The sequence below is a fragment of the Heptranchias perlo genome, chromosome 25 (genome assembly GCF_035084215.1).
Source record: "Heptranchias perlo isolate sHepPer1 chromosome 25, sHepPer1.hap1, whole genome shotgun sequence".
Lineage (NCBI taxonomy): Eukaryota > Metazoa > Chordata > Chondrichthyes > Hexanchiformes > Hexanchidae > Heptranchias > Heptranchias perlo.
This window is the reverse complement of record NC_090349.1, coordinates 36,149,129-36,159,658: the sequence shown is the minus strand read 5'-3', so window position 1 is coordinate 36,159,658 and position 10,530 is coordinate 36,149,129. Positions and strand designations below refer to the sequence as shown.

Here is a 10,530-nt window from a genome sequence, read left to right as displayed (position 1 = left end):
TATAGATGCTGCACAGCCATATTACCAACCTCAGAAAGATCATTGGATTGAAATTGGGCTGTGTAATATTAGTAATAGTGGATGGAGAATTCATACAAACATGTAATTTTTTACTAATATCACACACAATTACAACCCATAGGATTTTGCAAATCTCTGAGGGCCAAGTGGAAATAGGCACATTTAGCACTATTATCTGGGCAATTCTGATTGATTGCAAATGTCATTATGTTCAATTGATACAACCTTGACCACCCATGTTCTGGGAAAGGAGGGGAGCTTTGAGGCTCAGTCAAATTCACGGCTGTGTCCTTGGTGATTTCGTTTGTGTTTGTTTATAAGCAGGACATGGCAGAATTGATTTCCAAACCCCATGGAGACTCCATGGAATTATCAGGGAGGATTTGGGCTCTCTGTGTTCACTCTGTCCGTGGTGCGGGTATCAGTGTTGGCTTGTTTCAAATTGTGTTTGTGAATGCCAGTCCTGAATTATCTGGGCTTCCTGAGAGCTCTTTTTATTCCGAACTGTAAGAACATGTTCAATGTGAGTTCAAACGTGGACCTGCACAACGTGTTAATAAATGAATACTGTGCTTTGATATTCAACGTGCACCTACAGATGCTTGTGTATATCAGGTAACTACCGTCTTGTGTTCGAATGTATTTTACTTGTTCTCCAAGCAGTGACACTGGAGCATTTTACCGTTTACAAAATATATGCAGTGTTTGCATGAAAGCCTGTCAAAAGTAGGCAGTTTTTTTCTGATTGATGTAAATAAGCTACTTCAAATTAGCAGGACAAATGTACTTAATGATATCAATGTTTGCATTTAAATATAAAAAGATCATAATTTTATTAAATAAAGATTCTTTTTGTAATTCATTAAGTTTTATTGAGCTCATTTACAGTGAATTAAAAAAATTCCATAGGAAGGCTTGTTGAATTGTTAAAATTAACTATTCCTTGTCACTAAGCCAACGATGTCATAACACAACATTCCTTGTTGCTAAGAACAATACTATAATAGACCATTCTGCATTGCAGAATCAATGATCTTATAACAGATTATGCACTATTACCAAATAATTGTCATGATAGTTCATTCCTTGTTGCTAACGTAATGACGTTATAGCAGTGGCTTCAATGGGCCAACTGGCCTTTTTCACCTTTTTATATTCTGATGTCATGATATTCTGCTCTTGAAATTTGATACAATTATGATAGTGATAATTCAAAAAAAGGCAGTATGAATATACTATTTTTTGATTTATGTTTATGTTAATGGATTTTTGAGAGCAGGAATTTTAAAATCTGTATTTGCCTTGCTATTTGTACTTGGTTACTAAATTCATCCAAGGTAGTTTAGATATTAAAGTCATTATTGACTGTGGATGGATTATTTTACTCCATTATAGGTCTCACTAAAAACACTGTTAATGCTACCTGATCGTATCTAATTGAATGACTGGATACTATGAAAACCACTCAGTCAGCGAAGATACAATTCACAATAGCACAAATTTAACACAAAAAGTACTGTAGCATTTGATGAAATTCAGATTCTAGATTTTAAAAAAAATTTCAATTTGCTCAAAGAAATTGATTAACATGATTTAAAATTAGGACACTGATCTTTCCTGACACTGTTTTCAGGACAATTTACCGGGACAGACGAGGACAATCTGGGTCACCCGGGCAGCCTGGATGGCAAGAGCAGTGTTGCCCACCCATCATAGCCCAGTTTAGAAGACATGAACTGATCTAAAATACAGATTACAAAGACACAAAAATCACCTAAGTACAAATTTGTACCAATGCATTGTGCCGTAGATTGGGTGACACACTAATTCCCCACTTACGAGTTCCCAGTGTTAGCGGAGGAGTATCTGGGGAGGTACCATGTGGAACAAAGACACTTAGCTACAGACTAACAGGGGAGAAGCTTGGAGGGCATGGAGGGAGGGTAGTTTGGGAATTTTGGAGAATGTAATAGATCCACCACCTGCCAATGACAACTGAATGCAGCAGGTACAAAATTTCAATGGATTTTGAGGCCACATATCAGATCATTATTTGAAGAAGCAGAAGTCACAGTAAGGCAGAATGGCAAGTGTGGATTTGAATAACTACAGCCGGGATGGTGATTTCCAGCTGGGTTTTTTCTCTTGAAGGATCTTGCCAAAGATGTTTGATGCCTCCATGGCACAGCCCCAGTGGATGGTCAGGCCGTAACCTCCGTGACCATAGTTGTGAATCACCTACAAGATAAAAAGACAGTGATTAAACTTGGGGAGGATTCTGCCATCTCTTTGCATCATATCAAAACATGATGTGGTAGAACATCATGAAAAATGTACCAAAGGGAAATAAGTAAAATACACCCTGGAAATTTGATAAAAACAGAAAGTGCACAGCAGGTCCATCAGCATATAAGAAGACAGGTTCTGATGAAGGGTCTCCATTCAAAAGGTTAACTTGTGTTTTCTCTTTTCAGGTGATAATGGGCCCACTTGGTACTTTTGTGACTTGGTTTTTCCTTACAGAGGAACATTGGGAAATATAGCAGTGTGCACTTCATAAAAACAGAAGATAGTGGAAATACAACTTAATCACCTATCTTTTTTTTTAAAAAGAAGTGCACACTGCTATATTTCCCTGTGTTCCTCAATTGGGAAAAAACCTAGTCACAAAAGTGCCAAGTCGCAGGGGCATAAACCGGGCGATATTTTGGTGGTGCGCCGCCAAAGGAAATTGCTCTTCAGACCTCATCAAAATAACTCAAGAGGCTGCAGGCACCAATCAGGCAGCCCGACACAGATCGCCTGTTGGGGCCTTAAGAATTTTGAACCGCGCTGAAGTCCAGAGGTAGGTCCGGGAAGGGGAGGGCGATCGGAAGAGCTCTAGGGCAGGCAGTTAGTGATCTGCAGTTGTTTTCTAGAGCCAGGAGGAGTGGTCCTGCTCCTTGCGACTCCACAAAAAACAACATTTTGGAAGTTTTAAGACCTTTTTCGCATCACAAGCTCCGACTGGGACAAACAAATTTAGGAGTCCGTGTCTAAAATGAGCGCAGGAGCCTCATTTCAATATTGAAGTGAGGCTGCTCTAATTTCAGGCAGCCGCCAGGACCGACTAAAAAGAGGCCCTAACCAATTTAGCAGTGGCCCGAACTCCCATGCAGATCAAGCACTAGCCTTTGCACTGCTAAATTGGTTATTGTTTTGCCTATTTTAGGGCAATAAAACAGGTGCAACAATGTCAAATCTAGACCCCATTTCGTTATATTTTGGAGAGATTCTCACAAGGTTTCTTTCATGCATAACACTGTTCTGCCAGCAGATGGTGATATTACACTTTATCACTTAGTGACCATTGCTGAAATGACCCTATCATGTGATTTACTTTTCAAAAACATCACATTAAAGGCAGCTTTCTTAAAAGTGAACCGTACCATGGAAAGAAAACATTGTGTCAATATAACGTGCCCCTTCCCCCATAGCTTCTTCAAAAATACTGTTTTATCTTTGTCCTACTTGTTCGAAGAAATTACAAATGTTCTTATTTGTCAGCAGCCTGCTTGTGGGTCTCACACAGACAAAAGCTAACAGGCTTTATTGACTGATATATGCACCAGGTCAGTGAGCATGCCTTTTTCATTGTGGGAATACCGACTGTATTCCAATCAGAAAAACTGCAGAATGATTTTTAAAATTCAGTATTTGCTGGAACTCAACCTCCATAAGTACTTTTCACTATGAAAGGGAAGCAAATTCACTTGAATATCTGCAGGCTCCTGGCTGTTATAAAAGTGTATCTGAGTCTTCCTTAATCTCATATTGTAAGCTTTAAGAGTGCTGGTCAGGGCCAATCTGAGAGCAGTCCAATAGTCTACCTGCAGTGGCATGACAAAACTCCACTCTCCTTTGCCATCATAAGAATGGAGCGTTGCCCACTCGTAATCGTTAGATAAAGTTTTAAGTTAGCTTGATGGAATCAATGGATGTGTCACATTTCTCAGTAGAACGGTCAGCTTGGCTCAGTGGTACCACTCTCGCATCTGAGTCAGAAGGTTGCGGGCTCAAGCCCCACTGCAGGATTTGAGCACATAATGTCGGCTGCCACCTCAGTGCAGTACTGAGGGAGTGCTACATTGTTGGAGATGCTGTCTTGCAGATAACGTGTTAGACCAAAGGCTTGCCTGCCTATTCAGGTGGACATAAAAGATCCCATGACACTATTCGAAGAAAGCAGGTGCTTTGGCCAACATTTATCCTCGACCAACACCATCTAAAACAGATTAACTAGTTAGTTATCTCATTGCTGTTTGTGAAACCTTGCTGTATACAAATTGACTGCCATGTTTGCATACAAAACTACTCTTCAAAAGCAATTAATTAGCTGTGAATTGTTCTGGGACATCCTGAGGACATGAAAGGCGCTATAAAATGAAAGTTCTTTCTTCAATAGCACAGAAAGACTGATAAGCTAAATACAACTTAGAATGAATAGTTTAGAAACAATTATCAATGGATTTAATATATTCTTTGAATGTGGATACGACAGTTTGACAATCTGGTGCATGTCCCATCAGTTGTAATTAAGCAAGTTAAGGAAAAATATTCCTGAGTGATTATAGTAGAGTGAAACTTCATGGTGCCACTGAAGGGAAAAATTACACAATTTCATGCCTTATTTTAAGTTTACTTCATTTTTCCTCCCCCTTTTAAAAATTTATTATTTCTGCTTTGGTGTCGTACCTCAAATTTCGCTGCTCCTGCATCAAAGGTCTGTCTTTCTAAACGGATCTGGTCACGAACAGGTCGAAGTCCAGTCCAGTCTTCGACTATCCTGGCATTCTACAAGAAGTTAATTTGTTAATGAATGAACAGAAATCAATCGTACAGATGGCTTCCATGTTTTCTTCCCCCCAAGGAAATTCTAATTTCCCATATAATGGAATTAAATTCTGAGAACCAACCTTTAGACTAGGTACAAGTTTGCAGCAACCCTCCCACACTGAGTTGTGGTCTTTGGGATCATTCTCCTCACTCCAATTCCCAAACTGGAAGATCCCTCCCAAGGTTACTAACTTGCTCCTGAAATAAGACAATAACAATTCTGATTGCAATGCAGTTTTCAGATTGAAGGTGGCACACAACCTTTGCCCCAGATACTAAACTTACTTCTCAACCAGTAATGGTGTTATAGCATGTACTGCTGAAGCAATCTGTATTCTCACTTCTTTTCCTTTTGGGCTGGGAACCCTTTTATTTATTACGCAGCAAGTGTATTAGACCATCCTTTGTCAATTCACCCTTCCATTTGCACTGTCCTCTGAGGGGGCGGGGGAGGAAATATTTTAGTTCTGATTGGCAACCCTCACTCTAATCCCTGTCGCCACAGATTAGCTGATAGAAAGTTCATTATGTGAGGGACCACAAATACAATCCTGAGTCTAACCACACCAATGTTGCGGGGCCTGGGTTGCACCAAGATCCTTGGCTCATTGAATACCCCAGCCATGCTGCATGGGAAGGTACGACACAGCGAACTGATGCTTCTCCACAGGGAGAGAAAGAAAAAGTAAAGGGAGAGTGATCTTGGCTTAAGTGAGTTTTTTCACATCTCCTAGCCATCAGGTTCATATTGCACACCCACCAGCATCAGTGCAGGGGTGGGGAGACCAAACAAAAGTGTCTCATCCTCAAACAGGGGCGGGGGGGGGGAAAGGACATAACTTTGTTATACAGTATTCTGTGACAATATTGTTTCTGGATTAGCATATTTATAAATATGAGAAAATAATAATCAGTTTATAAATCTTTCAGTCACAGCCCATTTTTACCATTTATTCAACTGACGTACGGAAAAACATAGAATAAACAGCACACAAGAAAAGCAGCAGAGCTGAGAGGAGAAGGAGGGAGATGCAGGGGATCAAAGTCAAAGATAATGCAGCCTGACAGAAAGAGGAAAGGAACAAAGTTCCAGAGAAGTGGATAGATTCAAGGATAAATGTAGCATTTATTTATTTTCTCCATTCAGCCAAACACTTCTCCCATCAATCTTCACCACAGTTAAATTTGCAGCTTTCAATCCTTTAAGTGCTTTGATTGCTCTTACCCTGGTATAATATACGGCATGCAGTAATTCCCAGAATTCATATTGTGTGACAGAATGAAGTGCTTTAGCCATGGTGCATAAACCTGATAAAAATTTTAAATGGGTGAGAGATTAAACAATTGCAATATTAAGTAACTTGAAACAAGTCAAAACTATTGTATGTCTGAATTCCAGAGACATTGGGAGCAATATTAGGACTTGGGTAAATTATTTGCCAAATTACTACTATATGGAAATAGTAATCTAATATTAAGGTTCACAATTTCTGATCTAAGTCTTAAAATGGTAGCGAAGGTTTTATTTCAGTGGACTAAAAATCCTAATGAATCTAATTATTGTGGATGGATCCAAATAACTTAATGGCAAAGGGAAGTCTAAAGGAAGTACTTTACAGACTCATTTGATAGCATGGTTTCCCAGCATCAGTTTGGCTCTCAGGTCAGTCCAAAGTTGTCACTCCCACTGCTTTCAGTAGAGGCACTCTGAGATACTTTCTGCTGGTGATATTATGAAGCAGCCGATCAGCAAGGAGATCTGACCTGATGGGTCACCGTTGGAAGTAAATTGAAGCTTTTGTTTTAGATTACTCAATATTTTTAGAAACATTTTTTTGTGATATAACAACGGGGGATTGAATAAAAGGTACCCCTCCCGTTTTATGTTATGCTACATACACTGAACAGTGATGTAGCTTACCCTACTAGCATTATAAATTATATTCAGAGGATAAAAGATTGTCACAAGTGACTGAATGTGCCAGTTAATTACCTCCAGGAAGAACAGGCAAAATGCTGAAGGGTCCAATCTACGCATGAAATGGGATTGAAAAACTATCATGAAGGGAAAGATGGTGATGGAGCGAGAAGTGATAACAAGAAATAGTTTTTTACTTCAAGAACCAGGTAAAGTAAATATCCACTTGTACTATAAAACCAATATACATATTAGTGTAATCACCTTCACTACAACCTGAGCTAGTAACTGCAATTAAGCAGAAAATAAGCACAATGCTTTGTGGCTTCTTTGTTGTGCTGTGGAATTTATTTTATTTTACTTTCGTCTTCACCACTCATCTCTAACCCATTTACAGCAACCCCGTGTAGTCTATGATGCGAGAGAGGGGGGATAGACACAACAGGGCAGTACACTGGAACTCCAGCATCTGATGCTTAACTCGTAACAGCTGGTTCAGAGCCACATCAAGAAATGCCTAGTGTTGGCTCCTGCCACCCTCTTGGCATCTGTTGAGAACAATTCATGAAATAGGAAGAGAAAAATAATAATTCCTCTCTCCCCTGATGCCCTAGTGGTTTGAAGATACCAAGTAAACTCACTCACCTTTATGATCTGCCCTCGAGCGGGATTCAGCTCTGGGTCTGGCTGCAGCTCTTGAGCTCGTATGCCTGTACAATTCACTATCACATCAAAGGCTGGAGATAACTAACATGGATACACGCATGAAACAAACAGCATGTAAGAACACGCCTACACATATAAAAACAGACACGCAGACAAACAAGACAACATTATAAGAACATAAGAAATAGGAGCAGTAGGCCATACAGCCCCTCGAGCCTGCTCCGCCATTCAATAAGATCATGACTCATCTTTGACCTCAACTCCACTTTCCCGCCCGATCTCCATATCCTTTGATTCCCTTAGAGTCCAAAAATCTATCGATCTCAGTCTTGAATAAACTCAACAAATGAGCATCCACAGCCCTCTGGGGGTAGAGAATTCCAAAGATTCACAACCCTCTGAGTGAAGAAATTTCTCCTCATCTCAGTCCTAAATGGCCGACCCCTTATCCTGAGACTATGCCCCCTAGTTCTAGACTCTCCAGCCAGGGGAAACAGTCTCTCAGCATCTACCCTGTCAAGCCCTCTCAGAATCTTATATGTTTCAATGAGATCACCTCTCATTCTTCTGAACTCCAGAGAGTATAGGCCCATTCTACTTAATTTCTCAGAGGACAACTCTCTCATCCCAGGAATCAATCAGTGAACCTTCGTTGCACCGCCTCTAAGGCAAGTATATCCTTCCTTAGGTAAGGAGACCAGGAAAAAAAACTCTGGGATTATCTGAGAATTAATTACATATCAGATCAAGGTTACCTCTTGGAAGGAAGTAATTTTCTTTTGAACAAACTGGACTCCGTGTTCTTTTAACCTTAAATGAAATGAAAGATGTCTGTGAAGTTTGTTGCTGAAATCCATGTTCTCATTTAGAATGACGTTTCTATGTGTCTTGCTAACATTTATGAAAGAGGAATAAACTTTCTACTAACGCTATTAAAAGTAATCCTCTCACCTTTTCTTCATCATGGCAATGCTGCCAAGCTGTAACTCAAATGGAAAAACGCTGTGGAGACATGGTCACCGGCGGCCCGCGCAATAAATTTCTGACCAACCTTGGGTCTGCATAGTACCAATTCCGGGCTCAGAAATGGGCCCAGACAAATTTTCAACCCCCTCAAACCTTAGATGAAGGCTTCATTTTATTTTATTGCATTTATTGTAGCTCTTGTAGGGATTGAGATCCTTGGCCAACCATTGGAGGTTGGCCAAATCTGAGCAGAAACGGCATGAATAAAAATCATCACAACTTACCTCTCCATCAACCACGGTAAGTAGCTCTTTCCCTCCAACATTATTGCAGTGTTAAACCAACCATAGCTGCAAAACAGACAACATCCATGGGAGATAAACTGATCAGCTTGTTGTTGTAATGGTTGATGGGTCACACCAAAAACCAATGGTGGGGAAGATTTGCTCTGTGTGCTAGGTCTAACTAAACTGTAAACCCCATTATTTATGAATGAGTTTGCAATTTCATTACACATAGGACACAGAGAAAATCTTCCCCCTTTACTGTCATTAACAGTTTGTTTTCTCATGTGCTTGGATTGAAATACTAATCTTCCGCTCAACCCTGCATGTTAAAGGGGTGTGTTGGGGGGAATTTTTGTGTTCTCCTGAAATTTCGCCCTTTAGCCCTTAAAAGGCCTCAGTGGAACTCCCTTTGGAATACCCCAAACCGTTACTTGAATAAGGTAATTGATCCCGGTGGGGACCTTGTCTGTCAGAATACATGCCTCCTTTTGGAGCCCAAGTCATCAAAAATAATCACTTTTGTCTTCAGCCTGACTGGACGTAATGGGACCTCAGGCGGAGTAGCTGTGACCCGCTCCACCTTACAGCCCTTGTACACGCCAGTGGCCCAACCCAGCTTTGATAAAGACCTCAGTCTGTATGAATTGGGATGAGATCTAGTGCTATCAGCAGGGGCGGGCTCTTCTGCACTTGCATTGACGGAGTGGTCCTGCAGGATTTTCAGGATCACTGATAATCATAGCCGTAAGAAAATTAACTAGGGGCATTTTTTTCAAATCAGTGCAACAGTTTGAACTTTCCTTGCTGAGCAGTTGTACTCAGAAAGATTTCCCATTAACCTCAAGTGTACACCAATAACCATGGTTTAACTAGTGATGGTTTAGCTCTGCACTGAATTTCTGCATTCCAGGAACAGAGCCCTAGGCGATGTCACTGACGGTGAAGTCTTTTTAGGATGGTTCAGAGCCTTTAGGATAAATAAATACCTGAATCCAGGAAACAGTTTGAGTTCCCTTTCTGTCAAGTGTCTAAATTCCAAAACAGCATCTTTCCAGGATGGGTCCTATGAGGAAGAATGAGCAAAAAAATGTTGTTAGATACATTTTACTCAGGTCCTGAAAGATCAAAAGCATACAATATATATTTTTGTTTCCTTGATTTTGGCTGCTTTAATCTCAGTTACACACAGGCAAACACTATATGAGTGTTGATAAACAAGAAAATATCCTATTTGTCTATCTTGCTGTTTACCTGCCTCTCTGAGATTAGTATGTCGTTGGGATAAGTCCATTGGTATTGCGTTATTTGACATAAAATGATACTAGGAGGAATGTAATCAGTTTGCTGTACAAAGTTTTGCCCAGTAATTCAAAATAAATCCTCAGTTAGAAATGATCAGCATGTTGTGGACTGTGGTAGTGCCACACCTATCAGAAAGTATCAATGTGCTGGATAAGAAAATAACATTTTTAGAAATCAGTATCACAATTCTGAAAAATGTCACCAGCTTCTGAAGAATATTTAACCTAATCTGAGTACGTATATAGCTTGAACTATTGACAGTGTTGCAATATTAGGGAGTTTTCAGCTATCAGGATATAACCTGCTCAGAAATCTCTTCTCAATGTTGGTCAGTGGGCTCAATTTGCAGACATCAAACCCTAGAAATTACTGATGGCAATATTAGTGGATGAATGCTTAATGTGTTCACATTAAATTCCTCTGTTCACTCCTTTAGCAAAGATATTAGCCCATTGAAAATAAACTGCTTAATGCCAGAGTTAAATTGGTGGACAG

The 10,530-nt window shown here is 40.0% G+C and overlaps 1 protein-coding gene across 3 annotated transcripts in view; it reads right to left on the bottom strand.

Moving 5' to 3' along the window:
- Nucleotides 1-867: 867 nt before the first annotated feature.
- The window catches only part of dao.2 (D-amino-acid oxidase, tandem duplicate 2), a 35,162-nt gene continuing 25,499 nt past the window's right edge, over nt 868-10,530 (bottom strand). For all 3 annotated transcript variants that reach the window (XM_068006013.1, XM_068006014.1, XM_068006016.1), the window contains exons 4-11: nt 9,720-9,796; nt 8,731-8,796; nt 8,236-8,290; nt 7,460-7,561; nt 6,122-6,204; nt 4,977-5,094; nt 4,756-4,854; nt 868-2,259 (exon numbers count right to left, since the gene is read on the bottom strand). In XM_068006013.1, coding sequence (XP_067862114.1) covers nt 2,128-2,259; nt 4,756-4,854; nt 4,977-5,094; nt 6,122-6,204; nt 7,460-7,561; nt 8,236-8,290; nt 8,731-8,796; nt 9,720-9,796 — 732 coding nt within the window. In that variant the 3' untranslated portion in view covers nt 868-2,127. The remainder of the gene's footprint in view (nt 2,260-4,755; nt 4,855-4,976; nt 5,095-6,121; nt 6,205-7,459; nt 7,562-8,235; nt 8,291-8,730; nt 8,797-9,719; nt 9,797-10,530) is intronic.